The 20,888-nt window shown below is 34.2% G+C and overlaps 1 protein-coding gene across 1 annotated transcript in view; it reads right to left on the minus strand.

The window, feature by feature from the left end:
- The window catches only part of LOC101868186 (adhesion G protein-coupled receptor A3), a 279,070-nt gene that overhangs the window by 129,256 nt on the left and 128,926 nt on the right, over nucleotides 1-20,888 (minus strand). Inside the window, exons 7-10 of the mRNA XM_005144065.3 lie at nucleotides 20,040-20,253; nucleotides 7,557-7,721; nucleotides 3,029-3,227; nucleotides 1,632-1,781 (exon numbers count right to left, since the gene is read on the minus strand). Of these exons, the coding sequence (XP_005144122.1) occupies nucleotides 1,632-1,781; nucleotides 3,029-3,227; nucleotides 7,557-7,721; nucleotides 20,040-20,253 (728 nt within the window). The remainder of the gene's footprint in view (nucleotides 1-1,631; nucleotides 1,782-3,028; nucleotides 3,228-7,556; nucleotides 7,722-20,039; nucleotides 20,254-20,888) is intronic.

Consider the following 20,888-nt stretch of genomic DNA (forward strand, 5'->3'; position numbering starts at 1 on the left):
TATCATAATTAAATGCATTAATGAAGAGTAAATGCATGGCATTAAAAAATACAAAAATTTGGGCTAATGCATGTACATATTCCTGGCAAAAAAATTACAGTATATTGCAAGTATGTCCCTGGTACTGCTGTTGAAGCTCTCTTTTGTAAGAGGTGAACTACCAGATGGGACAAAGTACCTATAAATAGTAAAAAAATAATAATTCTGTGCTGACTGGGAGAGGCATTCCCCAGAGAGGATGTACAGAAACTGTACTAGTTTGGCTAAAATAGTTTTAAATTTGATAAATCACAGAAAGCCTCTGTGTACGTATTTTGATGAATAATTGTTTTATATAATTGTAGCTTCAGCTGCTAGCCAATTGCAAACTAACATACCTTTGTTCATTTGCTGCCTTGTATTATATAAAGTTCAGTCTTATTTATAACTACATGAGTGCAGCCTCATGTGTGAAAGACACTTTAACTTCACATTTCTTTTTGTACCTTATGAGTGAGAGTTAGGAAATGGGTATTAGTAAAGAGCTCAATGAATAAGTAACATACTTTGTGAACCTGAAACAGAGGAAAAGTGTGAAATTCAAAACAGAAGATGGAAATGGAGACAAATTGGGAGAAATGTTTCAAATTATGAAAACAATACAGGATTATGAATTAAGAGATGTAGAGATAAGCAGTGAAATAGAGATGTTTCGATACCAAAATCCAGAAAATCAAGCCTATTTAAAAGGAAGAAATCAATTAAAAGATTAGAGATGGTGCTCAGTTTTAATGGATAATGCATCAGCTGATAGAAAAATAAAGAGGCTTTATGGTAAACCCAAATGTTTCTTTTGGATGATAAATTTTTGTTTTGTTAGCAAGCAGCAAGATCTTATCAGAGTTTTGAGCTGGAATACAGTTGTAGCTTTGAAACATGATTCTTCAAGAGCACTTGATAATTCACTTTAGGTCTTCTGAAACTGAAGTTGGAGGCTTTCTCAAATTGGCACTAAAATGTTAACTGTTACAATCCCCAGAGCAAATTTTAACTACAGCTATCATGTATACAAAAACTAGGGGTTATGAAATCTTCATGCAAGCAGTTACTGTGAAAATTAACAGTAATCACTATGATGACCATTGCTGTTTTCTATAAAACCCAATTTTTCCCACAGGGTTTGCATAACTCTGATTAGACTTCCCTGTAAAAATGTCATACGTTATACCAAAAGTTTCTGTAGCAATTTGCACTTAAAGACATGTTGTCTTCTGCTCATGTGAAGTGACATACGCTTTTAAAACTCTGAAAATCTCCTGATGAAATGGAAAAAACAAAAGAAGCATATGTAACTCCCATGGCCAGATGGAGAGTCATCTTAAGTTAATTCTAAAACATGAGACATTGTAGAACTTAAAATGAAAAATAGTATTAAAGAAATGGCTTATTGAAAATCAATTTTATCCCTAAGCAACAACACTTTTGTCAAGCAGATGAGATGGCTTAGTTGTCCTTTTTTGGCATAAAGAAACATATCATATTCTGCAGTCAATTTCAGATTTGTGTGCCTGGATACATTAAAAATAGGGCCATATGTGAAGGCTTCACTTCTAAGTGATACTTTTTTCTTCAACATAGAGAAAGTATCTTACATCTTCAACTTCATCCACGAAGACAATTAACTTTTCCACTATATAAGCCAAATATATTACATCCATTTTATCCGTAAAGTGGGAAGCACCTCTTGTGTATGCTGTCAGCTGGCGGGAAAATTCAACCACGGTTGTTAAATTGATGTGCATCTGAAAATACATCAGAATTGTTAGATGATATAAATCACATCTCTTTGTTTTAAAAACTGAAGGTATAATGGTTGCTATAATTTCACATGGATTTATATGCATTGGTAGGACTATAGACATAAATTTCAGGGGCATATGAATGGATCGTCAGCATTAGGCCTTAGATTTCATTGCTGTTATCTAAAGATCACAAAACAGAACAACAAATTCTGAAGATTTTTGTCTACTTTTTCTAGACTGTTATTAACTCACCTCATAAAACATTACCCTAAGCTACTATCCTTGACTTGCCTACAGCTTTAGATCATCATGAGAACAACAGTATCAGTGGGCCTCATATATACAGTGATGCATAGTGGGAGAACAAGGGACAATGGTAGTCAGTTGAAAGGAGAAGTGCAGACTGGTTATGAAGAAAATATTTTTTTTGCCATGAGGATAGTCAAGCATTTGAACAGGTTACTCCAAAAAGTTGTGAAGCCTCCATATTCACAGCTTTTAAAGACCTGGGTAGTTAAAGCCCTGAGAAACCTGGCCTAACCTCATTACAGGAGAATTGACAGAATTTGAGACCCTCCTAATTATTTTATCTAACTGCTCTCTCTTAGTGTAGTATTTATTTTTATTTAAGTATGAACACATCTGAAAACAAGCTTCCTGCAGTGTTATTTTGCACTACTGATTGGGAAGAAATGATCAAGGAAACTGAAAGCTATAAAAGTTTTTATGTCAGTTACTGGTTTGTGCCATCCTCCATGCTGTCCCCTATTATGCTTCTCTTTCTCATTCATTTCTATCCATTCAATTTTTAATCTCTTTATCTCTCATTTACCTACAAGAAACCATTTAGGCACTATTTTTTGGGGGAAGACATCAAAAAGACATTTTGAAGTAGGCTTCAAATGCTTTTTATAATGTACTATGGACAATGGCAATGAGGAAAGGCACTTCAGCTGAAAAAAGTCTGATACAGGACTTCAAGAGAAATTAACATCTTTCTGGTAAAAACACATTAGGGGAAGTCAAAGAAAGAATTAAAGTGAAGCACTGATGACACTGCCAATACTACTAATGGTCAGGTAGAGTCCAGCACACAGACAAAAAATAATTAAAAATAAAAAACTTCAAAGTAAAACATTTTCTAGAAAGTACATCTATCCCAAATTTATGGCTGAACAGGCATTTCTTACAAGTTATTCAGTAATATCAGTACTAGAGAAGGGAAGCCCTGGATTTCATAACATTACCTGACTAAAAGCATGAAGAACTTGAGTTACTTCTTGTGAATAAGGACACTCAGAATAGTTTTCTTCATCCCAACGTCCAGTTCGATTACATTTACGCCATGCCTTAGCCTCTTCTGCACCATTGTGAAAGGCAATGGACTTAAATGAATACTGGAGACAGGGATGGTAAGCAGTTATCCCAGCCAAAGTTTTGGGCCATCTATGAACAACATAAAAATTAAAAATTACAACATGAAATTTCTCATTTAAAGGCAACTTACAATGTAGCAACAATGTACAGAATGTATGAGGAAAAAAACTATTTTAAATTTTACCTCATTATATTCTGTAATGAATTACTTTGTTTCCTTGGAAAATGTCAAAATTATACAGGTTCACATCTGACTGGTCATACATTACTTCTGCATTAATTCCAGGAAGATTTTTAATGATAAGTTAAAAATACGGATGGCATTTTCCCTACATTCATCTTTGAAGACTGCACAAGGCAGAGCAGCAAGTCCATGAAGAAAAAAAACAAACCCTGCCCCCACAAAATAAAACCAACCAAAAAACGCACCCACAAAAACCCAAACAACAAAACCCTATTACTAAATGCTGCAAAAGATAAATGCTCAAAATCTTCTCTTTGTATTTTGACCAAACTTGACAAAGCTCTCTGAATCTGCCCTTGGTCAGTTTAAAGCCATTACCCCATGTCCTGTATCACTACATGCCCTTGTAAAAACTCCATCTTCAGCCTTCTTGTAGGCCCCCTTTAGTTTAGCAGCCTGGAAGGCTGCTATAATGTCTCCTCAGAGCCTTCTCTTTTCCAGGGTGAGCAGCCACAGCTCTCTCAGCCTGTCTTCACAGGAGAGGTGCTCCAGCCCTCTGATCATTCTCATGGCCCTCTTCTGGACTTGCTCCAGCAGCTCTATGCCACTCTCATGCTGGGGGCTCCAGAGCTGAACACAGTACTCCACATGCAGTCTCATGAGAGCCAAGTAGAGGAGGAGAATCACCTCTCTCGACCTGCTGGTCACACTTGTTTTGATTAAGCCCATGATACAGCTGACTTGGCTGCAAGCACACGCTGTCAGGTCACGTTGGGCTTATTGTTAACCAACACCCTCAAGTCTTTCTTCTAAGGCCTGCTCTCAATCTATTCTCTGGCCAGCCTGCATTTGTGCCTGGGATTACCCCAACACATGTGGAGCACATTGCACTTGGCCTTGTTCACCTTCATGAGGTTCACATAAGCCCACCTCTCAAGCCTGTCAATATCCCTCTGAATGACAACCCTTCCCTCCAGAGTACTGAACAAACCACATGCGTTGGTATCTCTGGCAAACATGAACTCAATTCCACTATGTCACTGAAAAAGATGCTAAAGTGCTCGCTCCAATACTGACTCCAGAGGAATGTCACTCTTCACTGAGACTTCACTTGGATATCGAGCTATTGACCATAGCTCTCTGTGTGCTACCATCCAGCCAATTATTTAACCGTATCTCCTCAGTCTAGAGACAAGGATGTCATATGGGACAGTGTTAGATGCCTTGCACAAGGTCGGGTAGGTGACATCAGTCACTCCTCCTTATCCACAAATACTATACAATTTCATAGAATACCACCAAATTTGTCAGGCATGATTTGCCCTTACTGAAACCACATTGGCTGTCATCAATCACCTCTATATTTTCCATATGCCGTAGCACAGCTTCCAGGAGGATCTGTTTCATGATGTTGCCAGGCACCAAGGTGAGATTGGCAATTATTATATTATGTATACTATATATCATATAGTATACTAAACATTATTATACAATACTATTTTTCTCTATATCCAATGCATTCTCTGGAATGACATAAGTCAGATCAATTTCTTTTGCTACAAAAGCCATTGTCATTTTCTAGTATGGACACAGCAGGATCAAGTAATTGGGAGAAATAAAAAAAAATCTGAAGTGTATCATCAGCCAGTCAGCATGTCTGGAAATGATATAGTTCTTTAATTGTGCTGATGTAATGACTGAACTCAGTCAATCATAAAAATACTTTTCCTGCCAGTGAAGCCACACCTAGCCATTTAACCTTTGCTCAAACATATGTATCATCCCTTCTAAGTTACAAAATGTAGATGCATTTGGATATTGTTACACAATATGATGATGGGTTTGGGGCTATGTAAGTTTTCCTTATTTCAAAATAAGAAAAGATAAGAAGAAAAATATTTTCATATCTTTCAGCTAACTATCACTGGAATAATTAATTTTGTGATACAAAAAAATTGATGCAAAATGAACTGTGAAATGTGCATCAGAACAAAATCAAAATATGTACAGTGGTATATTCTCCTTTCGTGTCTGAGCTGAAATATTACTTTTAGTAAAATATTTGCATTAATGCAATTGGGCCACACTGAGTAGCAACTTACTCTAAAGTAAATCTAAAGAGATAACTCTGAAACTAGTGTTAGGATAGGTAGCAGAATCTGGCCTTCAAAATAGGAGTGTTAGAACACAACAGCAATTACCATTTGCATTTCAGAATGATCTTACAGAGAGCTGGAAAATAAAAACTGAACAAAATGTCCATTAGAGAAAAAATCTCCTAGTATGTAAGGCAAATTCATTCTGACTCACAGTGTCTAATTCTTACTGCAGTTGTGCAATTATAAATACCACCTAGGCTGGTCAGCTGAAATAACGACACTTCCTTTTTTTACCCAATAAAAGAACTGTCCTTTCTAGCTTTGCTTTTGTGGTTCAACTCTTTCTACTTACATACTTGCTATGTTACCAAAAGTTCAAATAGCTTTGTGAGAAAAACTACTGGTGTGCTAGCTGCATCTCTCAGGACAAACCTTCAGAACAATTTCAAGTTCTAATGCTCTTTGAGCCTGACAAATTCACTATAATTTTAAATTCATTCCCTCAAATGCCCAAAGAACCTATGTACTCATCAGCCTTTTGATATAAATTTTAAAAATAAATTTGTATTGATTTCTAGAAATATGGTCAATAGGGAGAGAAATGTGCATTCCTGTTCTTTTGATTTATATAAAATGACAGAAATGCCCCTGTTGTTAGTTTGTGTGGTCTGTAGAATTTATATGTATTTATTTATGAAGAAAAGGATGTCATGGCAATAAAATAAGCTTCATAAAGTTGTTATCTAAAAGATTCAGTATATGTTATCTGATAGAAGTATACATATTTTAAAAGATCTAATTAAAATACATTTAAGCACATCTACTATGAGAAAACACAATGACAGCTTTTCACATGACCGAAAAAAAAGTAAAAAATCTATAGCTGAGATTGTCAAAGATATCTAATGGACTTTAATCCATATATGTGTATTAAATAGATTTATAAATATACGGTCAGCAAATGAAACTACTGCCTAACACATAATAAATATCTTTATAGTTGAGAAAACAAGTTATGTGAGGCAATTTTTCTAATTTTTAATTTATTCTTTTTTTATTCAAACACAAGAAATAATAGTGAAAGGCCTTTGAAAAAGTTTAAAAAATCAAGATAGGCTTTTAGGTCAGAAGTATATGCAGAAAGTTCTGGTATTGAAGAGAAGCTTCCTCTCTCGTCTGCTTTTGCTTTCATTAACTATTCAAGCTGAATTTTTAATACAGTTCACTTGGTTACAAATTACTTTCTTGATTTCTCAACAGGAATGTCATCATACATCAGTCTTATTGTCAAGCAGGTAATTATATTTTGTTTAAGAGCTTTACGCATAATGTTGAAGTATATTACAGCTAACTGAAAATAATACCAAATTCCACAGAAACATTAACTTTTCCTTCAGTTTACGAGAAATTTAAAAAAGAAACAAAACCAAACAAACAAAACCAAAAGAAAAAAAGAACAACATATGGAGGTAAAAATAAAGATGACACAAAAATTATGTTTAGTCAACAAAACTGTACAAATTCTAAGATTCTGATAGCAGGACGAATTTGCTTTTGTAATTGTATGATATATTGCAGGAACTCTGTCCTTAAGCTCACCTCAAACAGTCTATTTGTTTTACTAGGTAGTTTTATTTGCTATTTTGAGTCTCCTCAGTGAAATATTTTACTAACAGTTTTATTTTATTTGTTAATTCTAATCTCAGCTGAACAAAACCAATAGAACTGGAACAGTCTGGAAGAGCCCTGAAGATTTAATCTGCTAGTGCTTTAATACAGTGTCACCATATTCTGCCATTCTGAAAAAAAAAACAAGAACAATTTTGAACCCTGTCTCATTTAGCTGTAAAGAGCCTACATCTTTTGAGGTTTTATATAACCTCACTGAGGAATTAGAAAGATTCTCTGACTTTCACAAACCACTGCTGTTCTTGAAGCACCAAGTGCCATTTCCCATAAAAAATCACTGTGTGTTCCTCCTTCCCACTATGTTATATAAAATGACAAACAAGTGACATTTTCATAACCAACATTGAAGTATCATGTTCATAAGCATGAATACTGTTTGTAGCAATATTAATATATGACAGACACTCCAAAACCAGCAAATCATACCTGAAATCTCCTTTGTTATTAATGATTCTCTCTGCAGGGCAGTAGGGTGCAGCTGTTTCAAGTACCACAATTTCTACATGTTTAGTGCTATTTCCATACGAATTGTTTACTAGACACTCCCAATCTCCAGATGCATCAATGTCAATGCTGGATAGGATAAGTTCACTATAAAAGAAGATTAATTATTGTATATAAATTATAAAGAGATTGAACCATTGGTTTTCTGACATTAACTCCTCTTCAGGGATTTTATATGAAAATATCAAAACAGGTTTTCCTCTATGTTATTATAGGAACAGACGGTATGCAAGAGATTGGTATTAAGATTTTAACAGCAATTTTAGGTCAATTTGGATAGTCCACTCAGATTGCAATAGGCAATAACACAGATTACAAAACATCACAAAAGAATCAGTTATGTATCAATGCCCATTCTCCTTTCCCTGAATATAAAATGTTGGTTTTGTTGCATAGCCAAGCACTTCAAAGTCTAGAACGCATTTCAAACTGGCTATGCAACCAATCTGCACAGAATGCATTCCTTCAGCTGCAGCTGCGGCTCCTGTTGCATTTCAGTAGCAGAATCTGCTCCTTCTGTGGTGGCATTGGAAAAGCAGCTATTGACTTTAGAAGCCATTAACATTAGAAGGGATAATTTTCCTGATGAATGCAAATGCTAATATTTCTTTCAGTACTTTATTACTCACAAACTTCTTTCACACTGTACCCCACCAAATATGAAATGTAAGGGTGCATTAATTCTATAATGCGTGTTAGAGAAGTTAAATGTAGGGACTTTTTATGGCTTCTCTTACAATACAAACATTGTGCATGACTGCCCTACACCAGTATTTAGCTGCCTAATCTAAATAGCCTATGTATAATTACGGAAGGAAGAAATAATTTCAGAAACATTTAAAGTTCTCTAGAACTGCTCTAGTTAATATTTTCTATATAGTTTAAATCCAACAAGAAGCTTTCTTTCATCTAATGAATGCAACCCTGGCTCTAATGAGATCAATAAAGTTTAGTTTTTCAACTGGCTTTAGCAGGAATTAAATTTTATCCGATTACTGTAACTCTACAGATCTCACAGACAAAAAAAAAAACCTAACTAACTACTACATTTTAAAAGGTAATACATCAGATCTTAAGTGTGCCGTTGGGCTAGAAATTAATTTTATAACAGTTTTAAAGAAAGTACAGCTTTTGAAAAAAACAGGAAGAGGAAAAAAGGCAGCAATGATTTGAAACATTTACTTTACACAAACGGCTCAACTTTGAATCTGTCTTCTGGTTTAGACAATTAAGAAATTATGTCGGAAGAAACAGAGTATGTCAGAACAAGGGGGAAGGTACATTACATGAACAGAAGCACAGAACTTAAACGTTAGTAAGTTGATTTCAAAACTATATTTAAAACAAAATCTTTAAAAATTCTACCTGCAGTCTTTGGCATTTTTGTGAAGATCCTTACATTTGAAAGATATGCACAGAATAATTTAAAAAAAATTAATTTTTTTTCTCTTTGAAATTTCTTAAAAAATGTCATCCTTTTTCAGCACTTTTATTAACTTCTCTACAAGAAACAATTGAATCAGATCTCCCAGTATAAAGTCTATTTCTGATACATATGAAAGTAGACCACAATCAAGGTAGGAACTCATTAGACAGCTGCGTATGTAATTTTCCCTTTGAAACATACACATAATGAAGGATGATTTTCATGTACTTACTACAGGACTGTTATCTTGGTTCCCAGAAAACAAACAAACCATGGTAAATAGCCTTAAAGCTAAATTGCTGCCAAATTTTTGTTGAATTTATCATTAAACAGTAACTTTAAAAATCTCACAATCTTTCTATTTATTGTGGTTTTAAACTCCAAGTACCTTGTAACTCCTTATTTCATTTTTGCAATTAATTCTAACTTGGTTTACTGCAGAACATATAAAAAATGCATTACTGGCCGTTCGCATACAGAGTAGTTGAATATTTTCCTGTCATAAGAAGCTATTGTTCTCTTAAGAAGTCTTAGATGGGAAAGCCCAGTAATAGCAGCAGCTCAGCTAACTCAATATACCTTTTTACATTCAGTTTGAAATACTTGTGTGAAATTACCCAGCTGATAACAATTTTTTAATTAAATCTTCTATTTCATATGTCACAATCTCACATCATCTTTACAGACAACTGAGAAAGAATATATTCCTAGAGCTTATAAAAATAATTATCCATGAAAGCTCTTTTCACAATAGCTAGTATAAATATTCACCCATGGCATGAAGACCCAAAGAGTTGCCAAATGAACAAAGTGAAAGATTGATGCGCTGATCTTTTGAAATATTTTCTATAAAATATCTATAATTATTGTTAATGATATAAATTTGATAAAATTTGGAACCACAGTGATTTTAGGAAAAAAAACCCTTGATCAGCTTTACAGTTAAGCAATATGAAAATATATAAATATGAAGAAAAATGGTACAGTTTGCATTTATTTAAATTTCTGAAGTGTGTTCCAATGTGATTTTATCTGCTGCTAAACACATCTCCTGTCATTAGATGAAATTTCAAAGACAGTCAAATACTGACTGATCAGTGTTGCTTCTGGTAGAAACACAGTACCTGAACAGCAGTTCAAGTGTTCTAAAATTTTAAGTAAATCCTCACATTCACACTTTTAATTTTCTATGGCCCTTTCTGCAGACGGTGAACCAAATAAGCCAGGATAGGTTTATGCAATATAGTAGAAGCTGTATAATGACTAGAACATGGAACTGTCTTCTGAATTGCCATCTGGCCACTGTAAATGATGCATTCATTTATATTCTTCTAGGAATATTTTGGATAGCAAGCCCAATGGTGAAACTGTTCATTTACTTACCATCTGGATATGACACATTATAAATTGATCTTATACCCCTGGAGGATTTGGGGAATTGGAATCCAAAAAAAAATGTCTTAATTCTCAGAGCAGTCAACTTGATTCTTTAAATTTCTCCATTTATAATCCTTCACAACATCACAGTCCTGGCAGACCAAATGGAAAGGGTAGGCCTGTATACAATTTTAAACCTCTTCACAGAGTTTTGCAGTAGGTGAGTTATGTATTTTGAGACTTGCACTGTTATATGAGTAACAGTGAGTTACTATTCTGAACATACATGAGTTTATCCAGAAGTTCCGTTTTATTTTCTTACTCTTAATAGAAAGGCATTCTCCATCTATCTTGGCCATGGCAATAAGTCTTGATAAAAGGCAAGAGCTATCCTATGACCTGAAAATGTGGCAGGACTCCCTGGTTTAGAAGCTTGACAAGAGCACAACAGAGTTAAGACAGGACAGCACCTTTGGCTGTGTTTTTTTCTTAATTATCCTCATTGAAGGTAATAAACATCAGGCCACAAATGAAAACATCTTGTCTTTACTATGTAGTTTACCTAAGGATGGAGTATCTATCAAAAAGAGGTTCTACTCCCTCTGCATTAGTAATCACATCCTGCTCCTCAGAAGTGTGATAGTTGCAACTTTTGTGGAAATTTTTGGCCTACCAGAACATAAACCAAAGTCATACACTTATGTTATCAAGGCAAACTGAATATGAAGATTGCTGCTTGATGAGAACTAAAGGGTGACTAGCATGGTTTTTATCAATAATTATTTTTTTTAAATTACAGAGGCCTCAGTAAAAACAGTGAAAGAAAGAAAGAAAGATAATATACACGTTTCTTTTTTATACTGGCAAATATCATGCATAGTAAGATTCCTTTTTCAAATGTGATGAATGACACTGAAAAATTAATTTAAATGTATAGCTGATACAATTGCATGAAAAATTTCTTATAATATTCAAGAGAAGCTTGTGGCATTTGTCATTACAAAGAGAAGAACCATAATACAGGTGGAAGCCATACTCATGTAATCAAGTAACCTATGACAATAGATTTCTATTTGAGGCATGTTTTGCATTGCTATAGCTATGCATAACTAATTAGACAATCAGAAGTACGTCTCATTATGTAAAGTTACTCAACCACATCCTAAAGTAATACCTTAGCGACATTTACTGTATGCCCCAGCAGTCATTTGCATGCCAAAAAAAACAGTAGTGAATAAAGAGCAGACTTTGACACCATATTTTGATTGGCTTTCCACAAGAAATGTTTTAAAGACTGCTTGGAGCTTCTGTAAGATGGAAAGAACCAACTGCTCTTCTGAAGACGAATAAAAACTCCTTACTCAAACACAGATTACACTTAGGTTTCCTCATATTCTTCTACAGACAGGTAAATGGTGAATGCTTTCCTACAGTTTAGTCAGAAGGTCTGCATAACCTGAATCCAACCCATACCACCCTAAATTATTAATACTAACATAAAATCTAAAAAATGAGTGTGGGTCTCCAGAGTACACTCACTGCTGCTTGGAATACAGCCTTTCACAGGGGATATAAGGTTAAAACATGGAAAATAAAGACAGAATGTGTAAATCTAGGCACTTTAACTGGACTTAAATTGCTAGTCTGATCTCTCTGACAAAATTACTTATATATCCATGAAAGAAACAGCTTTAGAAGGTTGTTGGCATTTAAAGAAAGCTTGTGGCCAGACAACTGTAAGAGAAAATGAAGATTAAAGTCAGTACTCATTTTATGCTAGATGTCTAGCAAATATTTTCAGATTTATCATACACTTGGGAAATTCAATGCACATGATTTTCTGTTTCTTCTGATTGAATATAAAAACAAAGCATAATTTACCATTTAACGCCATCTGTAGCTACCTGGGAAACATAATGTGCTGTTTCTACTATAATTTACCTACGTTGTTCACATCAGTCTGCAACAACCACGACAATAGTTGGACTTCAGAGATGGCAATGGGAAGGACCTAATTTTAATGACAATTTATGGACAGAAAAAAAACCCACAAAAACTCCAACCTACTTCCAAAGTCTAAGAAAAGATCCGTATGTCAATTAGAAAACCTCCTTGCTTTATTTCCTTTGTATTGCTGAAGTTACTTCAACTGAAATGCAGATGTTCAAAAATATTGTCTAATATTACCAATTTGTTATGTAAACATTTGCCTAATAGCTAGATACATTTTCTGTAGGTGGATGTCAAAGAACCTGTGACCTACATCTTTATGCCATCTATTCGTTAAAATTGAGAAAACAAGTACTAAATCTAAGACTGACTCTACCAAATAATCTTCAGAAATGGAGTCAGAAATCTAAATAACTCTACAACATTCCACAACACATCTGATTTGTATGATCCTTTTCTTTCTCATTGAGATTGTAAGGTAGAGACAGACAACTAGCTACTGTGCTGCATTGAAGGGTGTGCATGAAGATATTTGCATTTATCTTCATACTCTCACAGTCCTAGAGTCAACACATGTTAGTCTAGCTAGCCAAGAGTGTAAAATGGGAGGGAAAGAAAAGGTATTAACAGCCCTAGAGCACTCAAAGCTTTCTCTTGCTGTCTTCAGACAGCTGGCAGGTCTGTGATGGCACAGTGCTCTAAAGCTTGGGCCAGAGCTTATTCAGAGCTTATTCAAAGCACTTTATGAACCTGTTGTTTATCGAGCTGCACTGTCAGTTGGTGAAAAGTTTAGGGATACTCAAATATGTTTATTGCTATTAATCTTGTTATACCAGCAAACTGCTTGACTGCAGGATGTATACAGCTGCAGTCTTCTGGGGAAATAGTGCTACACTGCTGTATGCCTTTCATCTGTCCTTAAGTAGTCTGTATGCTGCAATGTTATATCCAGAGGAAGCTTTATTTCATTAGCATAACTCTTGTGATCTGTACACGATCAGAGGTTCTTAGACAAAAATAACATTATGACAATCAGTCCAATAGCCAAAATTACATAAAAAGCTTTTAAAGTAAAATATTTCCAAGGTGATTCAGAAGTGCTAACCTACTTAAGACAACTCTTGATTATTTGATTAGGTGCCACTGGGACCAGCAAAAAGAAAAGAAAAAAAAAGGAAACAAACAAACAAAGCCACAACCTGCCCCCCCATAAATCCAAAACACATAAACCCCACCAAACTACATAAAGCCCAAAACAAAACTACTACATTAATTTTACAATTTCAAATTATTTGTCAAATTAAAAATATTTTGACAGAATTTCACACTCTCCCTATTCAGAATCTAAATGCAGAAATTAATTATTTAATGTATGCATTATGGGATAAAGTAATTGTGTATTAGGGCTAGAATACTGACCTGTTTTATTTGCTGACCTGTAAGAAATTTGGGAAGACCTAAAAAGTAGGCAAGACATAGCAGATTCCTACCTAAGAACTTCAGGAACAATCTTTATTATTTCTCTAGTATATAGTGTATTTCCAACATTGTAAACTTTCTGATGGCCAGCGGTCATCCAATCAGAATATCATAAACAATTAAAAAGAGGGCTCTTGCATCCTGTAGGAAGTGAAGGGACTTGGACCTTTTTCATTGAGTTCCAGTCTGCAAATGGAGAATCTTTTTGTATGTGTATAAGGAATATGTCCTGCAATATGTTCTCTATGTTGAATATACTGAAATACATGAACAGTAAAAATTAATTCAGTTATTTCTTTTAATATTTCTAACATGTTTTGCTTTAAAGAAATGGTTTGCTTCACCAGTATCTACGGTGAGTGACCTGGCAGCAGTACCTCAGAGTCTGAACATAAGTCATAATTGCTCTGGTAATCACAGTTGATGCACAGGATTTCAAACTACTGCCTGGACTGAGAGAAATGTAAAATTATACCTTACATTCATGTTGACAGGAAAGGTAATTTTAGAAAAGCCAGTCCTGAGATGTTCACTCCAAACTACTGCTGCAGTGCAGCATTTCCTCAGCTGTATAACTGCAGTGGTTTGAAGAGTCACAGTAAAATCATTCTGGCCCTAAAAGGACAATACAAAACCCCTCTGCAGCAAGGAAAATAGACATTTTTGTTGTTAATACTGAACTTAAAATTTTATTTCAGTGGTGTGGCTGGATGGACCCATACATAGTTGCAGGAAATACACAGAGTTGGAAGTGAGAGGTCAAAATTTAGTGCAATGCATCTTCATAATCTGTTCTCAACATCAAAATAATGATACTATTCTTCAAGAGGGATTCCATAATTTTCTTCATACCATTCTGACTTACTATTTCTCTATGGCTTTTTTCATTCTATCAGCCAAAAATGCTTGCATATATTTGTCTGTGAAAATATCTATTTCCCAATCCCATTTCAATAAACAGTTACTCAAATTAAGCCTGCAGTTTATATGGCACAACACAATTCTTACATAGTGGCCTATTTCTTTAATGATAGATGGTATCATGGTTGCTGCTTTTGTTTTTCATTGTACTAGTACATATTTTTACAACTGTATTTTAAATTATTCCCCAAACTGATTAGTAATAAAGCTGTCATTGAGTTTTATTCAGATAATTGAAAGATTTTTAGAGAAAAGACCTAAATTTAATTAATCTTGCAGATTAATTCACAGGAATATTCTCTTAATTTCAAATAATTAAACCCTTCACCTGTGCATTTCATAATATTCTGAAAGAATTTTAAATATTAACTTTCAGTCTGATATATGAGAATGTTGCTGGTAAAGGTTCATCTGTCACTAGTTTCGATGCCTCCACAGCCTGAAGTAAACTGTATACCATTGACTACAGGGTTTAAAGTAATCCTGAAACATTGATTTACAATTTAAATGGTTATTTTGCTTCATTTCTTTCCTAACTGCTTGACAACTAAGGGTCAGAGTCAATTAGGTGAACCAACAAAACATCAGCACTAAACAATTTCTGCTGATTTCCCTGGGCTTTTCAGCATGACCCTCAGCTGCTCATCTTCAAATGCTCATGACAGCAGAACACAAAATGATTATAAAATATCTGCATTTCTGAATCAGATCCTTTAGATCTGTTCTAACATTTATTTTTGTCAACCTTGTGCAGAATGAACATAGAACATTTTGACATGATTTGGCACATATCTGAATCTCCAATTCTTTATCCAACCTAGCAACACATTCATCAGTGCTATACCATTTTCGAACTATTCTGAAGCTAGTATCAGCCCAAACCACTACTGCTTGATTCATATCTTTTCCAGATGTATTCTTGCCACAAACTGTTAGGGAAGTTCAGAGGTCATCTGGATCCTTTCCACAAAAAACAGACATAGAGTTTCTGTCTTTCTCACAGAAATTCTGTAAGTGTTTTGTTCTTTCTCATAATGAATGCCTGCCTGGATCTCAAATTTGTCATGACACTACCTGTCTACTCCTGGAATCGATTTTCTTTCTATAATCATAGAATAAATATTTGTTCTTTTAGTGAAACTGTCTCAGCCAGATTTCAAACTCTTTACTAATAGCTACTGTGATAATTTCAAACATTTAAAAATTACTAACTGGACTCAAAACCCCCTTTATATTACAAAAATGATGACCAAAATTTTTTAATCCACAACATTTTAGTTCTTTCTTATTTTTTCCTCATTTTTTCTCTATTACAGTACTAGTAGATTGTGATTTGAAACTCTTCCTTGCTATCAGACATTTCTTTTGCAGACGGAAATTTTGGACATTTTTACATAATATAACTCTAAATGCAACTGTCAGAAATCAATATACACATTTTATGTATAAATGTTAAAATCAGTTTTCTTACTATTTCCACTATCCTTCTTACACCTAACGGATCAGCTGTAGTTTCATTTTCTGTTATCTCAATGCTACTATTTCTTTCATTATTTACTTATGACCATCTCATATTGGTACTGACAGCTGTCAAAATGTAAAGCCCTAGATGCTTTTAAAAACTCAAGTTTCTTAAGCTGCTTTTTTTTTTTTTTTTAATTTATTTAAGAGAAAAACACTTCAGGGGATCCCAGTTGAGACCTAATGGTTTGTCTTTCCAGACTATCTACACAACAAGTATTACATCTGAAAAACACTTCTGATACTAGCACCTGCTATCCTAGGTTTAGTTGGGAGCATGTTAGTTTCTCCAGTTGTAACACTCCTTTTTATGGGTTCTTTACTTTATGCACTGTTTAATGCTTTCAGGAGTACTTCTGAACTGTAATGGTCCCAGAGCAGCCATTACAGCTGTCAGAAGCATAAGCACTGTTGAACACTCTACAAAAGTATTCACAGAATAGAACTAAAAAGACTTAAACTGTCATTTTAGTATATGTAGCAAATAAGAAAATTCCTCAAAATTAAAGCCTCTCTACTACTGTGAAGTTGTTTGGTTTATAAAACTACAGTATTTTTCCTTTTTAAAGTTAATATTATAATATGATTCTATGATTCTATAACTGTCCTGTTAGCCTCTCACTCCAAACACTGAAAGGGAACAGTGGGGAAGTTGGGAAAGATGCTGTGCTGCAGAGAAACATACATAATCTGCCTTCTATGTGGTTTCAGGGATATGGACTGTTTCATTGACACCATGATCAAACTGATAATCTAATATTCCACACTTAAAAAATTAGGCTGTCTTTGTGGAAACACAAGTAACAATTTAGCTAGATCCATTCACAGATGATAGGAAATTGCTTCCACATCACATTTACATTTTCATGTATGACTACGACATTTATACACAGGCATAATGACAGAAAATTCAACATGAGTAAAATAAAATATTATTATCATTGGCAAGAAATAGTAAATGTGAGCTAGCAGCAGAATTGAAAACACCTTCTCAAGCTCTCCTATAAGGGAATAGTCTTTGCCAAGAAAAATGTCACAGGCCGGAATTCAGTTCAAAACTTTAGTTTAATTATTGTAACAAAAACATTTATTTTAGTTTCTTCTGCTTTATCATAAGAGACAAAAAATACACATTTGGATATTTTATCCTTTTACTGTGCCAGTTAATAAAACAGAAGGGTTTAGTATGATGTTTGTGTTGTAAATCCATGTCCAGAAATGTCTGGAACTACCCAATAAAATAACCATCTAAAATGTTTGAATAAGCAGCTTTTGGAACAGGACTACACCTCTTTGTTCAAAACTAGCTTCAGCAATCTTTAAATTGCTAAGCAGGACAAGCCAAAGCCTATCCTTTAGTGCAATCACAGAAAACCACAGACAGTGGGCATCTGCGGTAAAGAGTAGGCAAAATATGACACTGTAAGTAAATTACCTTTATTTTTACTCCAAATCCTATCCTTAACACATGATAACCTCAGGAAGACACTGTCTTTCTGATGTTTCAAGAGGTCTTCTACAACTTTGATTTAGCCTTAAGAGCTATCACAAGGTAGTGTGTTATAGCATGTAACAAGCATATTATTACATACTACTGTAACATGTAATAAGCATGCTATTGGGTATTATTTTAACATGTAATAATGATACAAACTGAGTTCCATTATATATTGTTATAATGATGGGATTAAAATTAAGAAATCCTGAAGAAAGTTTTTACAATTATAACTGGGCCAATATTTTCGCATTTTCAACATGGAGATACAATAATCCATATAATTTACATTTAAAAAATCACTGACTTCAAAACAGTATTGTTTTTAAAAGCTAGTTTCAAAAGTATAGATGTCTCATGCCTTTAGTAAGTTAATTTTGATCAGCCCTTTGATCAAAGCAGAGACATGACTGCCTGAATATTTTTGACTGGATAAGAACTATGCTGCATGTTTTAAGGTAGTGTTGATGCCCTACTTTAAAATAAAGTAAAACATAGCTGAAATTAATGAGCAATTTAAATTTCATACACTTTTAAATCAGTATTTATAAAGATCTTAATTAAATAATATTTTGTCTCATTTTGACAGTCTGTATCACGTAATTTGGAAAAGTCAAAGAATTTTTCCAGACTATAACTGCAAATATGATGATGCATTTCGAGAATATTCTTTCTGAATACCTAGTCCCACTGCATGCTGCAACATAAGCATCAAGGTCACCTATCAAATGGCACAGAAAATAAGGTAAGTAGCAGATCAACCATCCTTATTAAAATATTGCTATGGTAGACAATGATTTTTATTTAACAGTCTGGCAAAATATAAGCAATATAAGGTAAAATTCAGTGTAGCTATTTCTAAACCAGCTTTTTAAAAAGAATAACTGTTTTGAAAATCTTAACATTTTTAGACAATTTCAGTTTATTACTCTACAAATTGCTCATGTAGTGCAAAATTAGTTCAGCTGAAAAATATAAGGTGATTAACAGCATGTCTTTTAATTTTGATATAATGGAAATAAGGAGAACATTTAATTTAAGTGACTTGGCAGTTATATAATAGTTCATGCACTTGGCATTACCATACTAACTGGCCTAACACTCTTTTTCATTATTCGCTACAGCCATACGCATTGGTATTAGAAGAAAGCCAGTACCTGCAAAAACAGGTCAGGTCTACACCTCTAGATCTACAGGACTCCAAAAGGGGTCAAATAATCAGAGACAATATTAATAAAGCCAAAATGACCCCAGTGGAGAGGAATTACTTTGACTCCCTTCGTAACTTTCATTTGATAGTTCAAGAAGCATTTTAGGTCAATTATATTAATAGAAACTGGTTGAGTGAAAAGATGATAATGATGATCCAGAGCTAATTAGCATAGCTATTTTCACTCTGTCATCCACAAAGAGAAAGGCAGAACATAGACACAGAATCAGACTTTTTTCTTTTTGATCAATCATCAATTTTTTCGATGGAAACTGGCAGAGGACAAAAGGATATATGCAACAGCTTAGTAGATTTTAGTGACAAGCCAATACTTTATGATGAAAACCAGAAGTAAGCACACAAATTTATAATAATTTATTAAGATTTAAAAGGGAAAACTGAATTAAAAGTGGAATGATATATTCACTGCCAAATATTAGTTGTTCCTTTTTTATAGAAGCCTACTCTATTTCATTCCTCTTACATTCTTCACATCAGGAAAGGTTTCTGTAGGTCTCTGTGTCTCAAACACAGAGACACAGATGCTGAAAGCCACAGAAAGGTGAGAAACATTTTAGTAAGAAACAGATTTGTGATGACATGACTAAAGAAGATAGGTTGCAGTACATTGGAACCTCTGAAAAAATAATATAAGCCTTTTAAATTGATATTTCTTCACAGGAAGATCACAATTCATTTAGGTGGTGTCATGAAGAAGTAGTTTGGCTGTAAGTCACTCTCATGTTACTGAAGTTATTCTAAATTCAGTTTAATCTCATGGTTTACTGTGTAAGAAACTGGTTTGATCTGTTTTAAACTCATGGTTGATCAAATCTGGATGCTTAGACACAAGATATACAATTTCATAGCTATGAAAAATCTGTACCTCTGTGTGTTCAGACTAAGGCATGCAACTGAATTGCTCCAAAAAACAATTCCTGATGCATGTTTTAATAAGGCTTATTGTAAGTGTTGAATCTGTCCACTTTGCCTGTAAGTCTGACTATTACAAGGGGTATACATTACCGTGTAATTAAGCAGCAGTCATGAATGATGCTCTCCTCCACATATATGCCTCTCTCTTCATCTGTTTCAATCAGGTGACCAGCATGGTACCAGTGTACTTGGGTGGTATTGTCAACATATGTTGCAGTGCACTGAAATGGCAAGCGGTCTCCATGAAAAACCACTTGTCTTTGTGATGGGATCAGCTCAAAGAGAGGAAGTTCTAGAGGTCCAGCTACAGGGAAAAAAAAAAAAAAAAAAAGGAAAAAAGGTCACAGTGAATTCCTCTCTTACAAATCTTGTAAAGCAAACAAGTTGTATACAGTTCTAGTTTCCTAGATCTTCACATTAAAGTATTAATATAAAAGATAGCCCACAAACTACCCATTTAAACCTGATCATGTTACAAGTTCTAAGGATCACATTTCTTTCATTGGTGTGGGCCTCTGTGCTCCAGAATGAAATTTACTCACTCTAGACAACCTAAGGTATCTCATATGCCTGGGATTTGGATAGTAATAAAGCTGATAGCAAAAGTTAAACTTTCCCGTGATGTTCAACTGTCCTTATGATTTCCCTGTTCCTTCTGCCTCTTCCACAAGTCTTCTTTACTCTCTAGATATTTACTCAACATTAAATATTTCTCTAAGTAGCTTTTTTTACTTTTTAATAGGGGAGTACATTTTACCATCTTTTTAAAATTAATTTCCTGTCTTTCCCCAATAATGAGAATATTGCATATGCTAAGAAAAATGTTATTAAAAAAAGGTTCTATAATCATATACCCAAATGCCTAAACACAATTAAAAAAATAAATGGCATTGTAAACTTAGAAGGCATATGCACCTTTTGCCCTCCTAAAAGTCTGCT

The sequence above is a fragment of the Melopsittacus undulatus genome, chromosome 4 (assembly GCF_012275295.1).
Source record: "Melopsittacus undulatus isolate bMelUnd1 chromosome 4, bMelUnd1.mat.Z, whole genome shotgun sequence".
Classification (NCBI taxonomy): Eukaryota; Metazoa; Chordata; class Aves; order Psittaciformes; family Psittaculidae; genus Melopsittacus; species Melopsittacus undulatus.